Here is a 25,897-nt window from a genome sequence, read left to right as displayed (position 1 = left end):
CCGGTGCCTGGGCCGGGGATGGGGAACGTGGAGAGCGCGGACGGGGAGGCGCTGCCCCGGGGCCCGGGAGCGGCGGCGGCGGCCCCGGGGGGACCCGGGCTGCTCGCCCCGGGCAAGATGCCGATGCCGGAGCCCTGCGAGCTGGAGGAGCGCTTCGCCCTGGTGCTGGTAAGAGACCGAGCCCCGCCGCGGCCCCGGCTGCCCGCTGCGCCCCCGCCCGCCGCCCGCTGCGCCCCTCCGGTTCCCGGTGCGCCCCCCCCGCTGCGCTTCCCCCGTGCTCCGTCCCTGCTCCCGCTGCGCCTCCTCCGGATCCCGCTGCGCTCTCCCGGTCCGCCCCTACCCGGGACCCCTCCCGGTGCGCCCTCCCGGGCCGGACGCGCCCCGCCGCCGCGCTCCCCTCCCGGAGTCCGGCTGCGGGCGGGCGGGCGGGCACCGCCGGGAACGGCACCGGCGCCCAGAGGAACCGGAGGCGGGCAGGGAGCGCCGGTGCCCGCGGGGGTGGGCAGTGGCCGCGGGACGGGGGGCAGCCCCGGGGGAAACCCGTCCCGGGACAGCCCCGGGGGGGGTGACGCCACTCCCGGTGCCACCGGGGGGGGCCCCTTCGGCCCCGGGACTTTTTGACCCGGGAAAGTCCCATCGAGGCGGCGCGCGGGGCTGGGCACGGGTCCCCCGTGGGTGCGGGGGTCCCAGGTGCTGGGGGTCCCCCGTGGGTGCGGTGTCCCCAGGGCTGGGGGACCCATGGGTGCAGGGTCCCCAGGGCTGGGGGTCCCCATGGGTGCGGTGTCCCCATGGGCGCGGGTGCCCTGTGTGGTCCCCGGTCCGCTGTCACGGCCGGGGCGGTGGCCTTCCCACAGCGGCCACCAGCCAAGGCTGCGGTGCCACCCTGTCACCGGGATGTGGCTCGACGGTGACCCCATCCCCACACTGTGACCCCGGGCTCCGTGGTGCCATCAGCACCACCGATGCCATGGGGGCCACCGCGTCCCACCAGCGCTTGGCTCATGGCACGCTGGGGTGGGCCCGTGGCCCGTCCACGGTGGGGTGGCCCATCCACGGTGCTGGCACGGCGCTGGCTTTGTTTGGGGGGGGGCCACACACCAGCAGGGACACTATGGCCGGGTGACACCCAGGGCGCCCGGCCCCCGATGCCTGGCACTGCCGTCCCGGTGGTGGCCATAGCCAGCGGAAGCCACATCCGGGCAGGAAATGCCGAACGTGGCCCCGTGGGGCTCTGAGAGCCGGAACCGGGGGGCACCGGCACCCCCAGCATGGGACCGTCCTGCCAGCGATGAGTGACACCCGCCCGCGGGGCCGTCGCCCATCCCTGCATCCCGCGCGGGGCGGATGGCGGCAGCCTGTCCCCGCGGGGCTGGCGGGGGGGGGGATGCGTCCTGCAGGGTGACGCCGACGCCGGGGTGAGGGGGGATTTTTAGGGGTGGCGGCACCGGGGGACCCCCCACCGGTGCTGCCACCCCTAAAATCCCTCCCCCACCCTGGTGTCGGCATCGCTCAGTGCTGTCCCGGCTACTGCCGGGGAGGAAAACATTTCATCATGTGATGGGGCTGCAGCGCTGGCGGCCCCCGAATGGGCAGGATCTGTCCCCGGGTGTCCCCCAACCCCGGGGTGGGCTCCAGCCCCGGTAGCCCCCGGTCCCGGAGGGGCTCAGTCCTGGGGCAGCTGGGAGGGGGTCCCCGGTGGGGGGCGGTGGTGGAGGAAGTGCCCGGCCAGGAGCGGCCCCGCTCCCGCCACAAAGGCAGGAAGCCGAGCAGCGGGAACGCCGGCGAGGGCGGCTGCGCTTCAAAGCCCCCTCCGGTGCCCCCTGCCCAGGGCCTCCGTGTGTGTCATCCCCCCCTCCGCCTCCGTCCCCGGGGTGTCCCCAGGGGCCCCGTGATTTTGCCGTCGGCCACGGTATACAAATAAGCTTGACCCTGTGGGGAGGGAGGCACCATCCCCATCCCCAGGGCAATTTTGGGGGGACCTCATCCTGGCGGTGACGTCCCCGCTCCCGTGGGACTGTCCCCCCCTCCCCGGGGGTGTGCGGCCTCGCCCAGGATCTGCCCCGGTTTCCTGTGGCTCCGCGGGTCTGGGATGACCAGGGGAGGGATAATTTTAGCTGCCATGGGGCGGGTGGAGCTCCGGCACCTCCCGGCTGTGGCGGTGGCCGGCTCCCGCTAACGGCATTGCCCGGGAGCTGCCTTGCCAGGGTGGCATCGCCCGCTGGGGTGGCATCACCCAGTGGGGTGGCATCGCCCGCCGGGGCAGCCCCAAGCCTGCGGCCATCCGACATCCCCGGTTTCCACCGTGGCATCCCATTTGTGTCCTTGCTGATACGGGTGCCGCGGGCGCGTCCCGCACCAGTGGTCCCTGGGGTCTGCCATGAAGATGCCCAGCGCCCTGGCGAGCCGGGCACCGTTGCCAGGCTTCACGCCGCGGTCGGGGAGCGGAGGCTGCGGTTTGCTGGCGAGGAAGTGGGTGCAGACAGGAAGGACACGTGGGCGCTGGGGAGATTTGGTGCTGCCGGCGGCTGGCATGTGGCACTGGTGGCACTGCCGTCCCCGTGCCACGCGTGTGGCCCCGTGCTCACCAGTGCTTCCCGGTGCCAGGGACCCTGGCCGTGCCATGGGGCCGGGTGCCCTCAGGGGGGAACCCTGGCTGTGCCGTGGTGCTGGGTGCCCTCGGTGGGCACCCTGGCTATGCCGTGGGACTGGGTGCCCTCAGGAGGGCGGCGTCCCCGTGTCCCCCAGGATGACGCCCCCGCCTCTGCCCCCAGAGCTCCATGAACCTGCCCCCAGACAAAGCCCGGCTCCTGCGCCAGTACGACAATGAGAAGAAGTGGGACCTCATCTGTGACCAGGTGGGGGGCTGGGGGGGGGACGGGGGACGGGGGGTCCTGGGGGGGGGCTGTGCTGCCGTGCGGGTGTCACCGACCCCCCCTGTCCCCCCCAGGAGCGGTTCCAGGTGAAGAGCCCCCCTCACGCCTACATCCAGAAACTGCGCAGCTTCCTGGAGCCGGGCGTCACGCGGAAGGTGAGGGGCTGGGGGGAGCGGAGGCCTCCAGGGGGGCTGGGGGGGGGCCGGGGGGACACGGCTCAGCCTCGCTCTGCCCCCAGAAGTTCAGAAGGAGGGTGCAGGAGTCGACCAAGGTCCTGCGCGAGCTGGAGATCAGCCTGAGGACGAACCACATTGGGTGAGCGCGGGGTCCCGGGGCGGGGGGGGGTGGTCCCGGGGTCCCAGGACTGGCCCGGCTGCAGCTGCAGGGGAAGTTGGAGGCGCTGCAGGAACTGGTCCGGTTCCTGCCCCGGCTGTGCCGTGGGCCAGGGCTGCCGGCAGGCAGGTCCCGGGGGCGGATGCCGCGGGCGGATGGGCTGGCGATGACGCCCTGCATGAAGCAGCATGGCCGGATCCTGCCCGGCTCCTCCCGGCACCGGAGGGCTCAACACCAGCCCCAAGCCGGCGGCACCCCGACCCCGCACCGGCAGCTTGTCCCTCCGGCGTGCGGGGAGATGCACCGAAGCTGCACGGGCTGGCCGGAGGGACGGGGACGTTACTGGGGACGGTGGGGACGTCACCGGCGGGTGCCCGGCTCCGTGGTCGTGCCCGCGTGCTCGGGGCGGCTCGTGCACGTGCCAGGCTGGGCCCCGCCGCCGGCCCCGCCGCGGCCGCGCCATTCGGCTCTTCCCCGCCCGTGGCCCGAAAATAGCAGCAGCCGGAGACAGGAAACGGGCTGGGGCGAGGGGCTGGCGCCGGCAGGAAAGGGGCGGCCGCGGCCCCCCCGGCTCCCGCTGCTGCCTGACTCACCGCCCCCGGCCGCGGGCAGGGCTGCAGGCAGGGGCACGGGCAGGCACGGGGACCCCGAGGCCGTGCGTGCACACCCCGTGCTCGCAGTGCTTCTGGGTGCAGCCCTCTCTGCCCGTGCACACACGCCCCCGCCCCGTGCGCGCACACCCCGTGCACACCCCCCCCCCGCCGCCGTGCACGCAGTCCCGCTCCCTGTGCGTGCACTTCCCCCATGTGCCGACCCCCCCACACGCACACGCACAGCCCGTGCACGCTGCCCCTCTCCCCGTGCACCCCCTGCCGTGCACACCCCCATGAGCACCCCCTCCCCAATGGACACCCCCCCATGCACACACACGACTTGTGCACGCTCCTTATACAAATGCACGGCCCCCCCCATGCACACGCACATCCCGTGCACCATGTGCCCCCCCACCCCCCGGGCACCTGCTCCTCCATGCACACGCACATCCCTTGCACACACACCCCCCCCCCCCCCTTCCCCGCCCCCAGGCACATCTCATCTGGGTTCCTTGCCCTGCACGGCGCCTCACGCGTGCACCCTAACACCCTCCCAGGGGGCCGGGGCACCCCGAGCCCCCCCCCCACCCCGGGGTGCCCAGGGCTGGGGACAGGGGCACAGCCCCAGCACCCAGCTCAGCTTCCCACCTTGCGCCCGGGGCCAAGCCCTCCCTGCCCTGCAGCCGGCAGATAAAGCCGCACCGGCGCTGGCACCAGCGATAGCAGAGGGGCTGCAACCGCCACCAGAGGCCCAGGACACCCCCACCACCCCCTCCCCATCCCTGTGCTGGGCCAGGGGTCCCCATGGTGGGGGGGATCATGCCGGGGAGGGGGGGGGATCCCCGGCTCCTGCGGGCCCTGATGGGCGCCTGGTGCTGTAGGTGGGTGCGCGAGTTCCTCAACGATGAGAACAAGGGGCTGGATGTGCTGGTGAACTACCTGTCCTTCGCCCAGTGCGCCGTCATGTGAGTAGGGTGCTGGGGGTCCTTGGGGTGCTGGGGGACCTGGGATGTGGAGGGTCCCGGTGCCCCGTGGCAACTCCCTGCTGCGGGCAGCCGATACCGCTCGACCCCTTATCAGCACCGGGACAGCCCCGGCCGGCACGCAGGGACCCGCCTGCCGTGGGGTCCCGAGGGACACGGGGTGCTCGGCCCCCCTCCTGCCTGCCTGGGCTGGGGCTGAGGGTCCCAGGGCCACCCTCGCGCCTCTCCCTGCCCTGCTGCTGCTCAGCCGCCACCCGCTTCAGCGCTTGCCGTGGTGGCTGTGCCGCTCTGCGCCAAAGCCGTGTGTCCCCCCCCGGCGCGCGTGTCCCACCCAGGTTGGATTTTGAGGGCCTGGAAGGCGGCGAGGATGGCGCGCTGGAGAAGCTGCGCGTCTGGAGCAGGTCCATCGAGGATCTGCAGCACCCCAGCGCCCTGCCCGCCCCCTTCGCCAGCAGCCTCGCCCGCTCTGCCCGCCAGACCGCCCTACGGTACGTACCCGCCACGCTGGCCGGCTGCAGGGGTACGTCCCGCCGCTGCGCCCAGCAGCTGCCCAGCTCCGCCGGCTCCGGCCGGCCACGGCGCTGCCACTTGCTGTGTGCCGTGCCATGCACTGTCCTGCCTGCGGTGTGTGCCGTGCCAGGCACCGTCCTGCCGTGGTGTGTGCCGTGCCATCTTGCCCTGTGCCGTGGCACCGTCCTGCCTGTGACGCGTGCTGTGTGCCCACTGCCTTGCGGTGTGTGCTGTGCCATGCACTGTCCTGCCCACGGTGTGTACCGTGCCAAGCACCGTGTTGCCCGTAGTGTGTGCCATGCCATCGTGCCCTGTGCCATGCACAGTCCTGCCTGTGGTGTGTGCCGTGCCATCGTGCCTTGTGCCATGCACAATCCTACCATGGTGTGTGCCAGGCCATGCACTACCCTGCCTGTGATGCATGCTGCGTGCTCACTGCCTTGTGGTGCGTGCCGTGCCACGCACCGTCCTGCCCGTGGTGCGTGCTGTGCCGTGCACCATCCTGCCCTGTGCCGTGCATCGCCCTGCCCGTGGTGCATACTGTGCTGTGCACCATCCTACCCTGCGGTGCGTGCCGTGCCGTGCACCATCCTGCCCGTGGTGCATACTGTGCCACGCGCTGTCCTGCCCTACGCCGTGCACCATCACGTGCACGGTACATGCCGTGTCCTGTGTGCCACCTGCCCCGTGGTGCACCCCGAGTGTCAGGCTGTGCCTTGCCCGCAGTGTGACTGTGCCGTGGCACGTGCCACGCGTGCTGCGTCCTGCGCTGCCTTGCGTGCCGTATCCCGTCCTGCCGGCCGGGCGCACTGTGCCCTGCCCACCTGCAGCAGCTCGGCGCTGCCATCCCCATCCTGCCCGTGCCGCCTTGCCCATCCCTCTGCCTGCCGCGGCCGCGCTGCCTCTGCTCGCCCCCGCTCTGGCTCTGCCCCCGCGCCCCGGGGTAACGCGCCCCATCTCTGCTTCCAGGGCCGGGCCCCCCCCTCTCTGGCTGCGCTCTCTCTCTCTCTCCTCCGCGCCCGCCTCGCCGCTCGCCCGCCGGGTAAGTACCGGCTGCCCGGGACCGGCCCGGCACTCGCGGCGGCTTTGCTCCGTGTCTCCGCCAGCCTCTGTTCCTCTCGCCCTCCGGCCGCTTCTCTCTGCCTCTGCCCCTCCGAAAGCCCCGCTGTCCCCATGCTGTCCCCACCCTGGTCTCCACCATGGTCCCGCGGGGCCGGTTCCCGCCCGGGTGAGCGCTGGCGGTGCAGCACCGGTGGTGCGAGGGTCCCGCTTACCGGCACCTGGTGTCCCCCCAGCTACGGCACGCTGCCAAGCCGCAGGGCGCTGAAGAACTCGCGCCTGGTGAGCCAGAAGGACGACGTCCACCTCTGCATCATGTGTCTCCGGGCCATCATGAACTACCAGGTACCGCCGCCCCGCGGGGGACACACACCGATGCCGCTGATGCTGCCGCCGCGCCGGCGCTGCTAACACTGTCCCCGCTCCTTCCCTGCAGTACGGCTTCAACCTGGTCATGTCCCATCCCCACGCTGTCAACGAGATTGCCCTGAGCCTCAATAACAAGAACCCGAGGTAAGGGGGGGGGTGTCTGGCGGTGGGGGGGGGTGTCCCTGGTGCTGGCCGGGTGTGACGGTGCTGCTCTGCCCTAGGACGAAGGCGCTGGTCCTGGAGCTGCTGGCGGCCGTCTGCCTGGTGAGGGGCGGCCACGAGATCATCCTCGCTGCCTTCGACAACTTCAAGGAGGTATGGGGGGGAGCGGGGGCAGCAGGAGCAGGCTGGGATGGGGGACCAGGACCCAGGGACTGGAGGAACGGGGGACACCGGGACCAGGACCCAGGGACTGGAGGAACGGGGGACATCAGGACCAGGCTGGGATGGGGAGTCTGGAGCGCAGGGGATGGGGGGATCAGGGAGGGTGAGGCCAGGCTGGAATGGGAGGGTCGGGGGGCACCAGGACCAGACTGGGATTAGGGGACTGGAGCCCCGGGGATGGGGGACCGGTGGCTGGGGGGTAGGGGGGGGCGCAAAGCCAGGTTAACCCCACATCTGCTGCCCGCTCAGGTCTGCAAGGAGAAGCACCGCTTCGAGCGGCTGATGGACTACTTCCGCAACGAGGACAGCAGCATCGACTTCATGGTGGGACACCCGGTCCTGGGCGAGGGGAAGGGTCTTTGGGACGGCGGGGGGTGCTGGGGGGGGCTCCCGGTGACGCCAGCCCTGCCCGCAGGTTGCCTGCATGCAGTTCATCAACATCGTGGTGCACTCGGTGGAGGACATGAACTTCCGCGTCCATCTGCAGTACGAGTTCACCAAGCTGGGGCTGGAGGAGTTCCTGCAGGTACGGGGGGTCGGGGGGTCGGGGGGGCCACCCCGAGGATCCCCCCCGTCCCTGACGCCGCCCCGATGCCCACAGAAGTCGAGGCACACGGAGAGCGAGAAGCTGCAGGTGCAGATCCAGGCGTACCTGGACAATGTCTTCGACGTGGGGGGGCTGCTGGAGGACGCTGAGACCAAGAACGTGGCCCTGGAGAAGGTGGAGGAGCTGGAGGAGCATCTGTCCCACGTATGTGAGCGCAGGGGGACGTGGGGACGCTCCTTGCCGGGTCCCGGGGCATCCCCTCCCAGGGTCTGGCTTTGCCCCCAGGGAGGTCAGCAGTGATACCGGGGGGGTGTGGGGGGTGGGGTGGGGTGGGGGTGTGGGTGGTCCCGAGCCAGTGTCACAGCCGCGTCCCCCCGCAGCTAACGGAGAAGCTGCTGGACCTGGAGAACGAGAACATGATGCGGGTGGCGGAGCTGGAGAAGCAGCTGCTGCAGCGGGAGAAGGAGCTGGAGGTGGTCAAGGTGCGTGGGGGGGCCGTGGGGGCTGTGGGGAGCGGGGCAGGGTCCCGGTGCCCCCCCGGCCTGACACTCGCTGTCCCCAGGAGACCTACGAGCACACGAGCCACCAGGTGCACACGCTGCGGCGGATGATCAAAGAGAAGGACGAGGCTTTCCGGCGGCGCTACGGCTCCGAGCCGCCCCCCGTACCAGGCGCCGAGCCCCCTCCCGAGCCCGAGCCCCTGGAGGAGGCCCTGCGGCTCCCCATCCTGCCCCCCGTGGAGGCTGCGCCTCCCCCGCCCCCCCCGCCGCCCCCCCTGCCGCCCCCCGCGCCCCCACTCCCAGGTGAGGATGGGGGAGTCCCCGGGGCATCCCCAAAACTGGGGCATCCTGGAGCTGGGCTGTCCCCAGGACGGGGCGGGGGGCTCCAAAGCCGGGATGTCCCTGGTGCTGGGTCACTCCCGAGGCTGGGGGGGGGGGTCCCCAAAACCGGACCATCCCCGCTGGGGCATGGTCTCACCCTCTCCTCCCTTTGCAGGCAAGTGCCCCCCGGCCCCGCCGCTGCCCGGGGCTTCGCCCTCCATCGCCCTCACCGTTGGGCTCTCAGGTAGGTGGGGAGGGCGCGGGGACCATGGGGACAGGGACAGGGAGGGCGTGGGGACTGTGGGGACGGGGATAGGGGACAGAGGAAGGGGAAGGGTTGCAGACACCAGGGTGTCGGGGTTGCAATCGCCAAGGGATGGGTGCAAGGACCACGACACGGGGATGGAGTGGCCCAGGGGATGGTGACAGCCTGGGGACCGATGCACCGGAGTCAGGTGGCTCAGGGTGGGCACAGAACGCGTCCCCCTGCCCCGGCGGGGGCTGAGCTGGCTCCTGCCCTGCTGGCAGCCATCCGGATCAAGAAACCCATCAAGACCAAGTTCCGGCTGCCCGTCTTCAACTGGACGGCGCTGAAGCCCAACCAGATCAGCGGGACAGTGTTCAGCGAGCTGGACGACGAGCGGGTGCTGGAGGTGAGCCCAGGACCCCTGGCCCGAGCGGCTGGGTGGGCGGTCGCCACCACCGCTGCTACCTCTGAGCCGCCCCCCCCCTTGTCCCACCAGGACCTCGACCTGGAGCGCTTCGAGGAGCTCTTCAAGACCAAGGCGCAGGGTCCAGCCCTCGACCTCGTCTGTGCCAAGAACAAGGCATCGCAGAAGGCGGCCAGCAAGGTGACGCTGCTGGAAGCCAACCGTGCCAAGAACCTGGCCATCACCCTGCGCAAGGCAGGCCGCGGCGCCGAGGAGATCTGCAGGGCCATCCACACGTACGTGGCCCCATGCTGGGGTGCAGCAGGGGGCAGTACTGGGGGGGCTGGCTGGGGTGCAGGGGGCCCTGGCGGGGTGCAGGGGGGCTGGCAGGGGTGCAGGGGGGCTGGTTGGGGTACAGAGAGGCCAGGCAGGGTTCAAGGGGGCTGGCCAGGGTGCAAGGGGGGCTGGTTGGGGTGCAGGGGGGCCAGGCAGGTTGCAGGCAGTCTGGCTGGTGTGCAGCAGGTCTGGCTGGGGTGCAGGGGGGCTGGCTGGGGTGCAGGGGGCCCTGGCGGGGTGCAGGGGGGCTGGCAGGGGTGCAGGGGGGCTGATTGGGGTACAGAGAGGCCAGGCAGGGTTCAAGGAGGCTGGTTGGGGTGCAGGGGGGCCAGGCAGGTTGCAGGCAGTCTGGCTGGTGTGCAGCAGGTCTGGCTGGGGTGCAGGGGGGCTGGTTGGGGTGCAGGGGGGCCAGGCAAGGTGCAGGGGGGCCAGTTGGGGTGCAGAGGGTCAGGGAGGGTGCAGGGGGTCTGGCTGGGGTGCAGGGGGCCCAGACAGGGTGCAGTGGCGAGCTGGTCCCTGACGGTGCGGGCGCGGGGCAGGTTCGACCTGGCAACGCTGCCGGTGGACTTCGTGGAGTGCCTGATGCGGTTCCTGCCGACGGAGGCGGAGGTGAAGGCGCTGCGGCAGTACGAGCGGGAGCGCAAGCCGCTGGAGGAGCTGGCGGACGAGGACCGCTTCATGCTGCAGTTCAGCAAGGTGGAGCGGCTGCCCCAGCGCATGGCCATCATGGCCTTCCTCGGCAACTTCGCCGAGAACCTCCAGATGCTGACGCCGGTACGGAGCCGGGGAGGGGAGGGCTTGCACCTGCCGGGGGTGACCGGACCCCGCACCCCAGCTGAGCCCCCCCCCGGCCCCGTCCTGTCCCCCTGCAGCAGCTCAATGCCATCATCGCGGCCTCGGCCTCCGTCAAGTCCTCCCAGAAGCTGAAGCACATGTTGGAGGTGAGCGTGGGGGGGGGCAGGGGACGTGGGGACTAGCTGGGTCAGAGTCCTGCTCTCCATCCTTGCCATAGCTGGATGGGGGGGATCCCGTGGGGGGGTCTCGTTCCTCCCTGACCCCCCCCAATCCCTGGTGCTTTTCCCCTGCAGATCATCTTGGCGCTGGGCAACTACATGAACAGCAGCAAACGTGGTGCCGTCTACGGTTTCAAACTGCAGAGCCTGGACCTGGTGGGCAGCCCAGGACACCCTGCCCGGGTCCCTGGGACCGTGTGGGCTCCCGGGGGTCCCATCCCACAGCCCTGACTGCCCCCCCCCCCCCCCCCAATATCACCCTGCAGCTCCTGGATACCAAGTCGACGGACAGGAAGATGACGCTGCTGCATTTCATCGCACTGACGGTGCGGGAGAAGTACCCCGAGCTGGCAACCTTCTGGCAGGAGCTGCACTTCGTGGAGAAGGCGGCCGCAGGTGCCCCCCCCGTCCCCAAGCCCCTGGCTCGCCATCCCCCAGGGCCGTGGGTCCCCTGACCCGTCCCTGTGTCCCCACAGTGTCCCTGGAGAACGTGCTGCTGGACGTGAAGGAGCTGGGCCGGGGGATGGAGCTGCTGCGGCGGGAGTGTGGGCTGCACGAGAACAGCGTCCTGCGTGCCTTCCTGGCCGCCAGCGAGGGCAAGCTGGAGCGGCTGCAGAAGGACGCACGGACGGCCGAGGTGAGGGCTGCGGAGTGGCTGTGCCTCGCACGGCCCTTGCACACGCCTTGTCATGCACGCCTTGCTTTGCACGCTCCTCGTGCACTCCTTGTCATGCACACCTTGCTTGGCATGCTCCTCGTGTACGCCTGTCTTGCTTTGCATGCTCCTCCTTGCATGCCTTGCTTTGCACGGCCCTCGTGCACACTTGCCTTGCTTTGCACGGCCCTCGTGCACACCTTGCTTCGCCTGCTCCTCCTGCAAGCCTTGCTTTGCACGGCCCTCGTGCACACCTTGCCTCACACCCCCCTCGCACCGGGAGCCGCGGGACGTGCAGCTCATCAGTGACCGCCCAGTCCCCTGTTCCAGGACGCCTACAACACCGTGGTGCGGTATTTTGGCGAGAGTCCCAAGACGACCCCCCCGTCTGTCTTCTTCCCTGTGTTTGTCCGGTTCATCCGCTCCTACAAGGTGAGGAGGGGCCAGGAGGGGACACGCGAGGGGTTGGTGGCACTGGCGATGGGGGGGGGGGGGGGAGCTGAGTGGGGGGAGCTGGCTCCCACTGCCACCCCCTCGTCCCGGCAGGACGCGGAGCAGGAGAACGAGACGCGGAAGAAGCAGGAGGAGGTGATGCGGGAGAAGCTGCTGGCACAGGAGGCTAAGAAGCAGGAGAAGGTGAGTGTGGGTGAGCGCACAGGTAGGCTGGGGGGGGGAGGACGGGGGACACGACACGACACACATGGACGGGACATCTGTGTCCCCAACCTGGGACCCCTGCATCTCCCTCGCAGCGGAACAAGTGGCAGCAGCAGGAGCTGATCGCGGAGCTGCGGCGGCGCCAGGCCAAGGACCATCGCCCCGTCTACGAGGGCAAGGACGGCACCATCGAGGACATCATCACTGGTATGACACCGCCCCCCCCCCCAGCCCGGACGTCTGGGTCCCGGCCGTGTGTAGGGGCTGACGTCTCCCTGTCCCGTTCCCCCCCCCCCACCCCACCCGCCCGTGCCCCCCTGCAGCGCTGAAGAGCGTCCCCTTCACGGCCCGCACCGCCAAGCGGGGCTCGCGCTTCTTCTGCGACCCGTCCCACCACGACGAGTCCAGCTGTTAGCCCCCAGGTACCGCCTGCATGCCCGGCCCTCCCGGGACCCCCCGGACCACCCCGGGTCCCCCCCGGCCCCGCATGCTCCTTCCTGCATGCCCCCTCCCCATATGCTGTCACCCCGGGGTGCCCAGCACCTCCCAGCCCCTCAGAACGGAGCAGGGTCCTGGTGCGGGAGCCTGGTGCGAGGCTGGGTCCCGGCACAGGATCCCGGCACAGGATCCCGGTGCAATGCTGGGACCCAGCACAGAGTCCTGGCACAGGATCCCAGCGCTGGATCCTGGTGCAAGGCTGGGTCCCGGCACAGGATCCCAGCGCCGGATCCTGGTGCGAGGCTGGGTCCCGGCACAGGATCCCAGCGCCGGATCCTGGTGCGAGGCTGGGTCCCGGCACAGGATCCCAGCGCTGGATCCTGGTGCAAGGCTGGGTCCCGGCACAGGATTCCAGTGCAACGTTGGGGTTCCGGCACAAGGTCTTGGCACAGGATCCTGGTGCAAGGCTGGGTTTCCGGCACGGGGTCCTTGATGCAGTGCAGTGTCCCAGCACAGGGTCCCAGTGCAAAACTGGATCCCGGCACGGCTCCCGCTGCAGGCTGAGTCCCAGCACCCGATCCAGATGTGAGGCTGGGTCCCAGAGAGGGTCCTGGTGCAGGGCTGGATTTCCAGCATGGGGGTCTTTGCTGCAGTGTGGGGTCCCAGTGCAGTACTGGATCCCAGCACAAGATCCTGGCACCGGATCCCAGGGCAAGGCTGGTTCCCAGGGAGCCTCCTGGTGCCAGACTGGGTTACCAGCATGGGGGGGGGGTCTGCCGCAGCATGGGGTCCCAGTGCAAAACTGGATCCCAGGGCAGGGTCCCGGTGTGAGGATGGGTCCCAGCCCGGTGCCTGGAGGACCGGCCCCGAGCTGCCTCGGCCCCGCTGGGGTCACCCGGGACCATCCCCTAGGCCAGGGGTCCCCTGACACTGTCCCTTCTGTCCCACAGCCCGCAGGTGGATCCGCCTGTAGCCAAGCGAGGGTAAGGACCCCGGGCCAGCCCTGGGCGGGGGGGGGGGGTCGGGCTGTGGCGGCCGGGCTGCCTCAGTTTCCCCTCCTCACCCCGCTCTGCCCCGCAGGTCCGAGGGGAGGTCTCTGTCCTGCCCCTGGCACCACGCAGGGACATCCCATGCCACTGTCCTCGCCTGGGCTCGCAGGCGCCGTCCCCGTCCCCCCCACTCGGGGTCGGGGGGGGGAACTCGTGGCCCGGACCCCTCCCAGTCTGCCCGCAGCAGAGGCCAAATCCTGTCTCCGGCTGCGGTGGGGGCCCAGCGGCGGTGGCTGACCCATGGGGTGCCCCCTCCCCATCGGGGTCCCCTCGTCCCCGTGCCGGTCATCGCCCCAGAGCGCCCATCCTGCCGTGGGGACCACGGGCCCCCCCCGCCCCTGCGCTCGTCACTTTGACCACTGATGTGAACACTAATTGCCAAAAGAAAAAAAAAAAGGGACCAAAGCCAGGCCGGGGCGGGGGGACGGCAGGATGGTGCCCCCCCGCCCTGGATCCTCCGGATCACACACACACACGCAAACCCCCCCCCCAGTGACTTTTTGTACATGTGAAATATATGGAGTCTTTTACATGACTGCTGCCTGCTTGGGGAGGGGGGGGGCGCGGGGGGAGGCGCAGAAGGGACCCAGGCGTCCGGGGAGCCCCCCCCATGCCGGGGGTCCCGTGTCCCAGAGGGGGGGGTGTGCACGTGCAGGGAGCAGCCCCTTAAGCAGGGCTTTGCGGCGGTGTTATTAAAGCTGCGGGATTAAGGAGGGGAGAGCACTCTGTTGGGGGGGGGGAAGCCCCCTCACATCGTCAGCCCCGCTCCAGGGTGGGGTGGCCTCGGTTCACCGCACTGTCGGCAGCTGCGGGGGATTGGGAACAGCTTAGGGCCGGGGAGGGGGAAGGGGGGGGGGGGGGGGGGGGGCACAGCACTGCAAGAGGTGTGGAGGGGCAGGATGCGGCCCCGGGAGCAACGGAGGGGCAGGATGCGGCCATTGCATCTCTGCCAGCAGGGTCTAAAGGAGCGGGAGGAGCGGGATGGGGTCACTGCATCTCTAGGAGAAGGGCAGAAAGGGTTTGGGGTGGCAGGATGCGGTCCTGGCATCTCTGCTGTCGGGGTACAAGGGGTTCAGAGGGGCAGGATGTGGCCCCCAGACCCTCCCCGAGCCGCGAGCGGTGCCTGCCCGGCCAGCCCAGGGATTAGCCCTGTAACAGGGAATAAAAGTTTCCCCCTAATCCTCTTGGGAGGAGGGGGGAGGGAAGGATTACCAACACCACCGCGCCCATGGCTGGATCCAGACCCAGCCCCAGGACCAGCCCCCCGGGTCCCCCCCAGCGGCTCCGCTGGCCCCGTTGCCTTTCAATCCATCTGTACAAGCCGGGGATGCTGTGGCCCCCAGCGCCATCCCGCTCCGTCCCCAAGCGCCATGGAAGATGCTGCAGGCAAAGATGTCGCTGTCCCTCCATCCGTCCATCCATCCGTCCATCCATCCGTCCATCCATCCGACTGTCCGCTGGGCTCGGGCCAGTCCCTACGCCCTCTCGGCGGCCTCCTCGGCCTCACGGGATGGCCGCCGTTCCCCCTGCGCCGGGGCTCCCGCCAGACTCTCTGCCTGCAGCAGCAGGTTGCAGCCGAGGAAGAAGACGGCGAAGGTGACGGTGAGGCAGAGCACCAGGACGACGGTGATTTGGGCGGCCTTGGCCACCCTCACGTCCCCCCAGGCACTGGCCTGCATGCTGGCGTTCATCTCCTCCTCCTCCTCCTCTTCCTCCCAGAAGCGGAGTGCGGGCGTGCGGGACGGTGGCGGGTCGGCGACAGATGGGGAGGGTTTAAGTGATGTCAGGAACCATCTTAGCCGCCCGCGCGGCCCCCCTCACTCTGCTGAGAAGCTGGTGCCCAACAGACACCCCCGCCCCGGGCAGGGGAAGCGGCTTTGCCCCCCCTCCTTGGTGCTGTGGAGGGGTGCAGAGTCCTGCACAGAAGGGGGATCACCCCCTCCCCTCCCCTGGGTGCACTTGGGGGGCAGCTGGGGCTGCCCCACTCAGGGGTATCGCTCCCCGGGGGGGGGTGGGCAGCACTGACCCGACCCGGGGGCGTCAGCCCCCGTCCCACTGCTCCTCCCTGCCTCTCGCCACTGTGGCAGGTGAGCCCCACGGCACGGGGAGGGGATGGGGTCCCCCGGCACGGGGAGGGGATGGGGTCCCCCAGCCCAGCCTCGGCGCCTGCTGCCCCGCATCCCATGGAAGCCAGCCCCATCAACAGCCAGGAGGTGACGAGACTCCATGTGAAAGGAGAAATACTTTATTTTTGCCCCAAAGGAGGCAGCGAGCTCGTCTCCGGGCCCTGCAGGGAAGCGGCTCAGTCCCAGGGACGGGGGGTGCCGCCGGGGGGGACACGCGGTGACAAGGAATGAGGCTGGTGCTGGCCGTGCCGCGCAGAGCGAGCTGGAGAGTGGCCGCAGGCAGGGCCAGACGGGGTTCGGGCGCCATCCCTGCTCCGTGCCGATACCCAGCATCGCTCTGCCGGGCCACGAGCCCAGCGCCGAGCCGGCGCCGCACACGCCGACCAGCAGCTCTCACCCCGAGGACTCACCACCCCTCAGCCGATCCGGGAGCCGCCGAGCCGGTTCTCCGGGATGGGCGAGTGCCCTGCAGTGCAAACCAAACCAGCAGCAACCCCCAATTAAGGGCCAGGCCGAGTCCAGCTCCCTGCAGAGGCTTTTTGGAGGCGGAGAGGAAGGATCCAAGCAGAGATGCTGTCCCAAAGAGCTGCGGGCTGTGCCGGAGAGGTGTCACCACGTGCGGTGAACCCGCCTCGGTGGCACCAAGGCCCTAGAGAGCCAGCGTGTCCTTGATGAGCCGGCGCATGGTGGTGGTGACCGAGGTGCCCAGGGAGTCCGTGATCTGGTAGGAGATCTTGTACAGGTAGGGCTGCACGTCCTTCAGGCTGGTGTCGAAGACGTTGTCCACCTCCGACTGGGTGGGCATCTTGGGCAGGTACTCATGGCGGTTCATCACCTCCACGATGTTGATGATCTTCTCGCAGAGCTTCTCGCCCACCTTCTCCCGGCAGATCTGCCGCTCCTGCTCGTTAGCCAGGTTCACCACGTTCACCTTGATGGTCCACAGCTCCCAGGGGATGCACTCGTCCGAGAAGGGCCAGCGCGACTTCTTCTTCTGGTAGAACTCCAGGGAGATCTGCCCCATCCCATCGCTGCCCGAGTTGCGCAGCGCGTCCTGCCGAGAGAGCACGTGGCCCCGCTCAGGGGGGGGCCAGGGACTGACCCTCCCCTCGCAGGCGAGGACACGGCACAGCCCGCAGGTTTTTAAGCTCCCGCTTTCAGCCCTGCCAGGTCACTGTGGGGTTCCTTACCTTGAACTCCCCGACGGCCTTGCGGAGGGCCCGGTCCAGCTCCTCGGAGGAGACGCGGACGTAGGCGAAGTCGATGAAGTCACAGTCCACGTCCTGGGTGCCCACGGTGCCGATGGAGTAGGTGCCCTCCTTCTTGTAGTGGAACTTGCCGGTGCTGCGGTGCAGCAGGACGGTGTGGAGCACCGCCAGCATGGCCTCCTCCACCTGCCGACCCTCCACCGACACCTCCAGCACCTCCGCGCGGCAGTTCATGGCGGGGGCGGCTCCGGGGGAGTGGGCGCGACGGCAGGTCCTGCGAGGAAAGAAAGGTGTTGGGGCAGGGCCGGGGGGGTAGTTGTGCCCCTGCTTGGGGGACAGCTCTGGGTAACAGCCCCTTTACCCACCCCCTGGGGACCCTGGTGCCCCAGTGTGTGCCCTCCCCACCCCACAGGGACCCAGGTGTCCTGATCTGGCCCCCTCACCCTCACACAGGGGCCCAGGGGTCCCGGTCCGGGCCCCCCAATATCCTACAGGGATCCAGACGTCCCGGTCCGAGCCCCCCCCCACGCCCCACTCCCCCCGCGGAGGGCCCCGGCCCTCCTCGGCCCCCAGCCGACCTCACCCTCACCCAGGGCTCCGTCACCGCTCACCCCCCGCGGTCCCGGCTCCCCTCACTCTCTCCCGGGGCCCCGGCCCCCCTCACCCCCGCGGTCCCGGCCCCTCTCACTCTCTCCCGGGGTCCCGGCCCCGCTCACCCCCGCGGTCCCGGCCCCTCTCACTCTCTCCCGGGGTCCCGGCCCCGCTCACCCCCGCGGTCCCGGCCCCCCTCGCCCTCTCCCGGGGTCCCGGCCCCGCTCACCCCCGCGGTCCCGGCCCCCCTCGCCCTCTCCCGGGGCCTCGGCCCCCTTCGCCCCCGCGGTCCCGGCCCCCCTCGCCCTCTCCCGGGGCCCCGGCCCCCCTCACCCCCGCGGTCCCGGCCCCTCTCACTCTCTCCCGGGGTCCCGGCCCCCCTCACCCCCGCGGTCCCGGCCCCTCTCACTCTCTCCCGGGGCCCCGGCCCCCCTCACCCTATCCCGGGGCCCCGGCCCCCCTCACCCCCGCGGTCCCGGTCCCCCTCACCCTATCCCGGGGCCCCGGCCCCCCTCACCCTATCCCGGGGCCCCGGCCCCCCTCACCCCCGCGGTCCCGGTCCCCCTCACCCTCTCCCGGGGCCCCGGCCCCCCTCACCCCCGCGGTCCCGGCCCCCCTCACCCTATCCCGGGGCCCCGGCCCCCCTCACCCCCGCGGTCCCGGTCCCCCTCGCCCTCTCCCGGGGCCCCGGCCCCCCTCAGCGCCGCCGGCCGGGCCCGCACTCACCGCCGGGGACCGACCATCTGACCGCGGGGAGGAGGGAAGCGGAGCAGCCCATCTGCTAAGGGGGGGGTCGGGGCACACCATCTACCGAAGTGGCGGCGCCTCCCGCCGTAGAAGCCGTGTTTCCCCACGCTACACCTGTCGTCGGTAACGCTGTGCCCCCCGATACCGTTCCCGTCCGCGGTGCGGCCCCGGGGGCGGAATCGCCGTCCCCGTTCTGCGGCTCGCCCCCCCCCCCTCGCACCGCTGCCCGCTTGGTTCGTTCCGGGAGGGAACGCCACAGAGCTGGTCCTACGGCGGCGCAGAGCGGCTCACTTCCTCGGGGCGCTCCCGAGCGCACAGCGCCCCCTGGGATGGAGGCTCCGCGGCGGTACTGCAGCGGGGCTGCGGGTCCGGTGACCCCCGGTGACCCCCCGCAGTGCCATGGCCCGGGACGGGTGGACACGGCAACAGGGGACAAGGAGAGAACAGGGGGACGTACAGAGGGACAGGGGACACAGGACATGGGCAGGGGCCACAAGGACATGGGGGACACCAATGTGGGGACATGGGGAAAGCGGGGACACAAGGACATGGGACCACAGGGGCATGGGGGACACAGGGGCATAAGGAAAGGGGGGACATGGGGACATATGGACACAAGGGACAGAGGGACATGGGGATATGGGGACAGGGGGCACAGGGACACAGGGGATACTGGAGACAGGGACGTGGGGGGCAGGGGGACACAGGGACAGGGGGGTGGATGGACACAGGGACATGGGGGACACAGGGACAGGGGGATGGATGGACATGGGGGACATGGGAATGGATGGAGGTGGAGACACGGGGGACAGAGAGATTTGGGGCACTGGCATCAGGCCACCCACGCCACCGTGGGGACACGTGTCCTGGTGTAAATAGCAGGGAGGGCAGTGGCTGTGGCTGTGGCATGTCACCAGGTGGAGGGCCGGGCACACGCCGTGACACATGTGTCTGCCGTGCAGCCCCGGGGCAACCGGCACGGCTGGAGGTGGCCACGGAGTTATTTTTACCTGGCCCTGCTGGCACCATCGTCCCCGTCCCTCCTGCAGCAGCCCCTGCCAAGGGGATGGGGACAGGGATGGGGCTGGGGACGGGGACAAGGTGGGCAGAGGCCAGCCCTGTGCCATGGGGAGGGGACAGGGACCCGCCGCCCCGCTCTGACCCAGCCGGTGGCCTCGGGGTGCCGGGGGCTGCCCTCCCTGGTGGCTTCGGGGTGTGGGTCGGCACCGTGAGGGACGTTGGGACAGGCGGCTACTGAGCTGTGGCACGGCACGGCCACTCCAGCCCCACAGCCGGAGCAGAGCCGTGCCGTGCCGGTAGCCCACCCCGTGCCCCCCCATCCCCGCTGCACGAGGCTCTCCTGGCCCCCCCGCAGACCGTGCGTCAGCGCTCTCCCCATGGTGGGGGCGGGCGGCGGGGAGGGGGGGCACGGGGGGGACAGAGGGGCCCTTGTTGTGCACCGCCGTGGGGCCCCCCCGGCCCAGCGCCTCAATGTGCCCCTTGTTCGGCACCGGCCCTTGGTGTCCCCATTAACATTTGCTCCGGGGCGAGGCTGTCCCCGGCAGGAGGAAGGGGACAAGCCGGGGGACTGCGCCAGCCCAGCATCCCCCCCCCCCTACGCACCGGGACCCCCCCACCCTGTCCCCAGGCCCCTGAGACCCCCGTCTGGGACAGGGACCCCAAACGCCATGTCTGTGTCCTGTTCCCCCCCCCCCGCCAGGGCTGGCCCTGCCAATGGCCGCGTCCCCGGGGACACAGGGAGGGGGGGACCCGGTCACGCTTCGCGGTTATTTTGGGGAGGATAAATCAGGCGGGTGACAGGTGCGGGGCCGTGGCAGCCGCCGCCGCGGGGGTGAGTGACGGTTCAAGGGCAGCGGCATGGGCAACGTGCGACTCCGGCACCCCGGCTGTCCCCAGCCCCGGCGCTCAGCCACCCCCCTTCCAAATCACCATATATTAAATATAGATGATATTACCGGGGGAGACGCACGAGAGAAATGGCCCCTTTTGGCAGCTCTCAATGTACGTACAAGTTTATATACAGAAAATGGCCAAAAGAGGGGGGGGGGGGGGGGGGGGAAAAAAAAAAAGAAAAAATATAAAGGGGAGGGGGACGAGGCTGGGGGGGCCGGAGCCCCTCCCCAGCCCCGCGCTCCCCACTCTGTACAGGATCTGGCCGCTCGCTATTTACAACGGGGGCATTTTTACAGGGGAGAAGAGGAGCACCGCGCCGGCGATGTCCCCCCCCCGGGGGAAAGGCACCGGGGCTGCTGTGCGTCTGTGCCCGACGCCGTGAAGGCACATGGGGAGGCGTCCCTGGGAGTGATCCAGGCGTCCCCGGAGGGGTCCCAGGCATCCCCGGAGGGGGGGTGGGGGGGTGGGGTGTCAGGGGCTGGCAGCAGCCCCCCGCCCGGGGCTCAGAAGGGCAGCGTGTCCATGAAGATCTTGTCGACAATGGGCGGTGGCGGCACCAGGTCCTCCAGCTTCAGGTAGAAGATGCGCTGGAGGCCCTGGGTGCAGAGGCTGCGCAGCTCGGGCAGTTTGCCCAGCAGCTTGGAGAGGCAGCCGGGGCGGCCCGGCTCGGCCCTCGCCGCAGCCACGTGGTCCTTCAGGCAGCCCACGATGCGGTTCTGCAGCTCCTCCACCCGCTTCGGCTCCTTCAGCCCGTGGCGGTCTAGGTGCGGGGGACACAGAGGCGTGAGGCCAGGGTGACGGCCGCAGGGTGGGGAAGGGGACAGCGGCGGGGTGGGGGAGTGCCTCACCTGTGATGATGACGAGGGCGGCGAGGCAGGAGAAGGAGGGGATGTCGACGCTCATGCGGTGCAGGCTCTGGGAGAACTCGAGGATGGCGTCGATCCACTCGCCGAAGCCCCGCACGCACTGCAGGCGGTGCAGCACCACCCCGTTGCAGAAGATGAGTTTCCCTTCCTCCGGCTTGGAGCTGCGGGCACAACCACGCGTCACCCCACCGGCACGGCCCTGGGCTCCCCGCCGCGCCGTGCCACGCCGTGCCGAGGCTCACTGGTACGCCAGGCGCAGGATGAAGAGCTCGAGGAAGGCTGACTCCATCAGCAGGTCCTGGTCCTCCTTGGGCAGCTCGGCGAAGCCCTGGATCTTCTCAGCCCATTTGCGGATGACGTCCATGGAGCCGGTGAGCAGGTCATAAAACTGCTGCACGTCCACCGAATCCTCCTTCTCGAACTGGCACGGCGCCGACTCCTGGAACTGCCGCGAGGGCGGGGTCAGGATCCGGCCCTGGCGCGGCCCCGGGGAGGGCGCGGGGTGGTACCAGCCCTACCTTGGAGTAGTCGAGCTTGGTGGCACTGGGGACGGAGTCGATGTGTGCCCGCACCAGGGAGGTGATGAGGCTGACGGGGGACGCGTCTGGCGGCTGCTTGGGCTTGGAGGGCAGCCGGCCCCGCCGCCCCTTCAGGCTGTCGGTCCGGACCACTGCGGCGAGGGACATGCAATGAGTGTGTCTGTCCTCAGTGCAGCCAGGAGGGCTGTGGAGGGGGACCCCCCCCCCCCCCTCCTGCTGGGACCCCCCACCCCAGGATGGGACCCAGGTACCTTCTTTGACCATGCCGACGGCCAGGCACTTCTGGAAGCGGCAGAACTGGCAGCGGTTCCTCCGCCGCTTGTCCACGGGGCAGTCCTTGTTGGCCAGGCAGATGTACTTGGCGTTCTTCTGCACTGTGCGCTGCAGGCGGGGAAGGAGCGGCCCAAGCTCAGCCCGGGGCACCGAGCCGCCGAACAAAAGCCCTTCTGTCCTCCCCTGCCTCCCGCTCCAGCCCGGCATCCGGCTCCGCGTCCGCGGGGAGGGCTCCCGGGGCCGCGCTCCCTGCCCTGCCCCTCCCCGGGGTGACCCGCAGCATCCTCCTGCTGCTGCAAAGCATTGTGGGAACATCCCGGCAGCGGGTCTGGGGGTGGGGGGGTCCCCTTACCTTGAAGAAGCCCTTGCAGCCCTCGCAGGTGCGCACACCGTAGTGCTGGCAGGAGGCGTTGTCCCCGCAGACGGCGCAGCGGCCCTCGCCCGCCCCGGGGCTGCGCGCCTTGGCGGGGGCCAGCGCCGGCCCCTCCAGCAGCGGCGAGGCGGGGGCCAGGGGCAGCCCGGCGAAGCCCCCGGGGGAGCCCTGGGCCAGGGCGAAGGCGTCTGTGTCCAGCAGACGTGGGTCCAGGCGGGGCGAGGGGCCCGCCTGCCCCTTCAGGGTCCCGGGGGACCCGCCGGGGCTGGGTGCCGGGGGGCCGAAGGCGAAGAAGGGGGGCTGTGACCCACCGCCCTTGGCCGGCTCAGCCCAGGGCCGCCCGCCCTCGTAGTTCGGTGGGGGCGAGTACGCCCCGAAGGAGCCCTCCCAACCCGGAGCCTGGGGCGGCTGGAAGCCTGGCGTGGTGGGCGAGGGGACGGAGCAGGGGCTGCCGTAACAGTCTGAGCCGCTGGAGGAGAGGGTCTCGTCCGGCTGCCCGCCAAAGGCGCCGGGGTAGCAGCCGTACACCTGGAAGTCCTCCAGCTTGAAGGCGGCGGCGGCGGCTGCGGGCTGGCTGCCGGCCGGCAGCTGGTAGAGGAAGGCGTCGAACTCACCGGCGTAGCCCTCCATGAAGGTGCTGAAGCTGGGCAGGGCGGGGGCAGCCACCAGGTCCGCTCCGGCCACCTCCATGGGGAAGTGGCTGCCCTCGGGGCTGAGCAGCTCGGCCGGGCAGCGCTCGCAGGGGCCGGCGCCCGCCGTGCCGTACTGCGCCTGGATGCAGGGCATCTCTGCGGGGAGAGCGAGGTGTCAGCGGGGACCCCACCCCTGCACCCACCCCCCACGGCCCCTCCATCCTGGGCGGAGGATGGAGACGGGGCAAGAACAGCGGGGGCTTCCCCGGGATCCCCCTCGCAGGCGGCCGGGGCCGGAGCCGGACCCCCAGAGCCGCTGGCGGCTGCTGCCGTCCCCGGGAAAGGTCATGCCACAGCCAATGGGCGCAAAGGACATTCCCCAAAACGCTGGCTTAGCAAAGCCGCCGAAAGGAAAGGAGGGAGGAATGCGGCCGGCAGATTCCCGAGCCCCGGGCTGGCCGGGGGAAGCTGAAGCCCAGGCTGAACCAGGGCTCGAGGGTCCGACTCCCCACCACCACCCGTACCGGAGCCTTTTGGAAAGGCAAACACAGCCAGACCTGCCAGCTGCAGGGGGGAGAGGAGCCCGCCCCCCCGTCCCTGCAGCCCCCTGGCAATGCGGCACGGATCCGGCCCCGCATAAGACGTAACAGGAGTCCCAGGTCCAACTGAAAGCCAAGCCAGGAGTCACCCCGATGGCAAGACGATAATGTAATTCATCTTGCAGACCTTTAAAGGTCACACCGTGCCTGGCCCCCGGCCGCCGCAGCCCCAGCACAGCACCGCTGCCCGCTCACCCGCCGGCCCCTGGCTTCCCCCAGCCAAGTCCGGGCAGCTTTCGCCAGCGCGCAGAAAGCCGATACCCACCCGGGGAGCTGGGTTTAAAAATACCCAGCGTGGGTCCAGCCCTGGCACCCACGGGGTGGCATCAGCCCCCAGTCCACTCCCGGTGCTCTGGTTGGGTTTGCGCCTGTCCACCGGGGACCAGGGCTGTGCCAGACTGAAGCGGTGGGTTCAGAGGGGACAGCAACTCCCCGGCTGCCTCCTGTCCCCCCGCACACGGCCGAGGAGCACGAGGCCATGCTGGGGACATGGCAGCGGGGGACACTGGCTCTGCCAGTGGCAGCTTTCCTTGCCTGCATGCAAATCCTGGCTACAAATCGCCGGCTGGGCCATGCAAAGCTTCGACCCTTCCTGCGGTCCCAGCATGGGGTTTGCCTGGCAGCAGCAGGCAGTGCCCGGCATGGTTGCCGCTTCCTTATTCAAATGGTTTTTGCCCTCACCCGCTCGCTGGCGGCGTTTGGGGTCACCCCCCCTGCCATGAACCCCCCGGGGGACCGGGCACAAATTCCCGCAGCAGCCCCCGCGCTGCCCACGGCCCGGGCAGTAATTGCAGATTCCTCGTTTGGGAGTGCAGGCAGCTGCCCGTGCCCGGGCCCGGAGGCCGCTGCCCGCGCGGGCTGGTGGCAGCCCCTGGCACCGGGCCCTGGGCCGCGGGCGGGCGAGAGCAGCCGGCAGCGCTGGGGGCGGGTAACGCTGCCCACCTCCCCGCCGGCACCTGCTGCCTTGCCTCGCCAAAACGCAGCCGCTGCCAGGCCTGAGTGGGCAGCGGGGGGCTTGCCTGCACGGTGCTGCCTGCATGGCAGCATGGCAGTGCCCCCGGTGCTGCCCGTACCGCAGTGCCCACAGTGCTGCCTGCATGCTCCAGCCTGCTCCGGCTCTGCGACCGCTCTGCTCGGGGCTCCCGGGGCAATGCCCGGTTTGGGGATGGCTCTGCCCCCCACCCACCCCCCCCAGCCCCCCGGGGCCGGGGCTCTCCCTGGCTGCAGCCGGACCCGGTGGGGGATCCCGGGACCGGGGACCAGCACGGCTGGGGCAGCCCCGAGAAACGGCTCCCGGTCCTGCACGGCTCCTCCCAGAGCCCGGCGTCGGGCTCTCCCCGGGACCGGGACCCCTTACTCTGCCGGTCCCCACCCGGTGCGCCTCCCCCCCGGCTCTCTCCGGTGCTACCGGGTACCCCCGAGGGCCAGCCCCGCACGGCGCACACCGCCCGGTCCCTTCCGCCGGGACCCCCGACTCTCCCCAGCGGCACCGGGGCTCGCCGGGACTCGCGTATCTGAAGGACGCGCGAGCCCCGGCTCCCCCCGGTGCCAACCGGGACGCCCGACCCCATGCATTTTGCAGGACGCCCGCCGCTCTGAGCCCCCGGTGCCTCCGGGACGCCCGACCTGGCTCCCCCCGGTGCCGCGGGGACGCCCGATCCGGTTCTCCCCGGAGCCACCGGGACGCCCGAACCGGCTCCCCCCCGGTGCCAACCGGGACGCCCGACCCCATGCACTTTGCAGGACGCCCGCCGCCCTGAGCCCCCGGTGCCTCCGGGACGCCCGACCCCGGCTCTCCCCCCGGTGCCACCCGGGACGCCGGACCCCGTGCCCCTCCCGGTGCGCGCACCCCCCGTCCCCGCTGCCCCCGGGACACCCCGCCCCCGGTGTCCCCCCGCCCGGTCCCCGCAGCCCGCTGCCGCCCGTACCCGGGTGCCGGCGCGGCGGCGCTCCGGTTCCCGCTCCGCCGCCGCCGCTGCGCGGGCTCCGCCGGGCTCCGGCCCCGCCACTACTTTCTCTTAAGCGCTCGGTGACGCGCGGGGCGGCGCGCGGGCCCGTGACGCACGGCGGCGCCGTAGAAGGCGCGGGGGGGCGGTTCCGGCGGGGGCGCGGCCGTGACGCACGCGGGGTTCCATTGACGCAACCGCGGCGCCCGCGCTAAAAATACCCGCGCGGCCCCGGCTAAAAATAGCGCGGGCGCCCCCCGCCCCCCCGGGGCTCCCGGGGCCGCCGCCGAGGGGGGACGGGGGGGAGGGAGGCCCCGGTGTCGGCACCGGGACGAGCGGCGAGCCGGGACGGGCAGGGACGGCAGCAGGGCCCGGGGCCCTCCGGGGGCCGGTATCCCCGGGGCCGGTGTCCCCGGTGTCCCCATCCTCGGTGCCCCTTCGGTGCTGGTATCTCCGGTGCCCCATCGGTGCCGGTGTCCCCGGGGCCGGTATCCCCGGTGTCCCCTCGCTGCTGGTACCCCGATGCTGGCATCCCCCGGTGCTTCCGTCCCCGGTGCCCCCTGGGTGCCGATATCTCCGGGGCCGGTATCCCCGGCGCCCCCTCGGTGCCCCCATCCCCGGTACCCCCATCCCCCGTGCCCCCTCGGCGCCGGTATCTCCGGTGCCCCCGTCCCCGGTGTCCCCTCGCTGCTGGTACCCCGGTGCTGGCATCCCCCGGTGCTTCCGTCCCCGGTGCCCCCTGGGTGCCGATATCTCCGGGGCCGGTATCCCCGGCGCCCCCTCGGTGCCCCCATCCCCGGTACCCCCATCCCC

At 71.0% G+C, this 25,897-nt stretch overlaps 3 protein-coding genes across 4 annotated transcripts; 1 reads left to right on the top strand and 2 right to left on the bottom strand.

The window, feature by feature from the left end:
* The first annotated feature begins 18 nt into the window (after nucleotides 1-18).
* Nucleotides 19-13,805, top strand: LOC143171455 (formin-like protein 3). Of its 2 annotated transcripts, XM_076360439.1 has the most exons (28): nucleotides 19-168; nucleotides 2,772-2,855; nucleotides 2,948-3,028; nucleotides 3,112-3,188; nucleotides 4,681-4,764; nucleotides 5,118-5,270; nucleotides 6,588-6,696; nucleotides 6,788-6,864; nucleotides 6,942-7,035; nucleotides 7,354-7,428; nucleotides 7,520-7,630; nucleotides 7,706-7,855; nucleotides 8,032-8,133; nucleotides 8,214-8,454; nucleotides 8,648-8,716; nucleotides 9,001-9,125; nucleotides 9,216-9,418; nucleotides 9,998-10,232; nucleotides 10,331-10,399; nucleotides 10,547-10,627; nucleotides 10,738-10,867; nucleotides 10,948-11,108; nucleotides 11,457-11,558; nucleotides 11,673-11,762; nucleotides 11,879-11,990; nucleotides 12,107-12,205; nucleotides 13,172-13,204; nucleotides 13,302-13,805. In XM_076360439.1, the coding sequence occupies exons 1-26, from the start codon at nucleotides 19-21 to the stop codon at nucleotides 12,196-12,198; spliced, it is 3,057 nt and encodes a 1,018-aa protein (XP_076216554.1). In that variant the 3' UTR covers nucleotides 12,199-12,205; nucleotides 13,172-13,204; nucleotides 13,302-13,805. The 2 variants fall into 2 exon arrangements, with proteins under 2 accessions (XP_076216554.1, XP_076216555.1); XM_076360440.1 differs by lacking the exon at nucleotides 5,118-5,270.
* A 1,694-nt stretch (nucleotides 13,806-15,499) lies between these two features.
* On the bottom strand, nucleotides 15,500-17,674 carry LOC143171459 (autophagy-related protein 101). The gene is made up of 3 exons (XM_076360443.1): nucleotides 17,661-17,674; nucleotides 16,587-16,878; nucleotides 15,500-16,450 (listed from the first exon to the last, which is right to left on the bottom strand). The coding sequence occupies exons 2-3, from the start codon at nucleotides 16,836-16,838 to the stop codon at nucleotides 16,046-16,048; spliced, it is 657 nt and encodes a 218-aa protein (XP_076216558.1). The 5' UTR covers nucleotides 16,839-16,878; nucleotides 17,661-17,674; the 3' UTR covers nucleotides 15,500-16,045.
* A 2,283-nt stretch (nucleotides 17,675-19,957) lies between these two features.
* On the bottom strand, nucleotides 19,958-25,273 carry LOC143171456 (nuclear receptor subfamily 4 group A member 1-like). Its single transcript, XM_076360441.1, is given in 8 exon segments — nucleotides 19,958-20,616; nucleotides 20,705-20,883; nucleotides 20,965-21,167; nucleotides 21,241-21,392; nucleotides 21,513-21,642; nucleotides 21,887-22,695; nucleotides 25,067-25,231; nucleotides 25,234-25,273. Coding segments are annotated over 8 exon segments (1,935 nt in total). The 3' UTR covers nucleotides 19,958-20,359.
* Nucleotides 25,274-25,897: the final 624 nt, after the last annotated feature.

Source organism: Aptenodytes patagonicus, chromosome 27 (genome assembly GCF_965638725.1).
Source record: "Aptenodytes patagonicus chromosome 27, bAptPat1.pri.cur, whole genome shotgun sequence".
NCBI classification, from domain to species: Eukaryota; Metazoa; Chordata; class Aves; order Sphenisciformes; family Spheniscidae; genus Aptenodytes; species Aptenodytes patagonicus.
The sequence above is the reverse complement of the archived record's forward strand: the minus strand, read 5'-3'. Positions and strand labels throughout refer to the sequence as shown.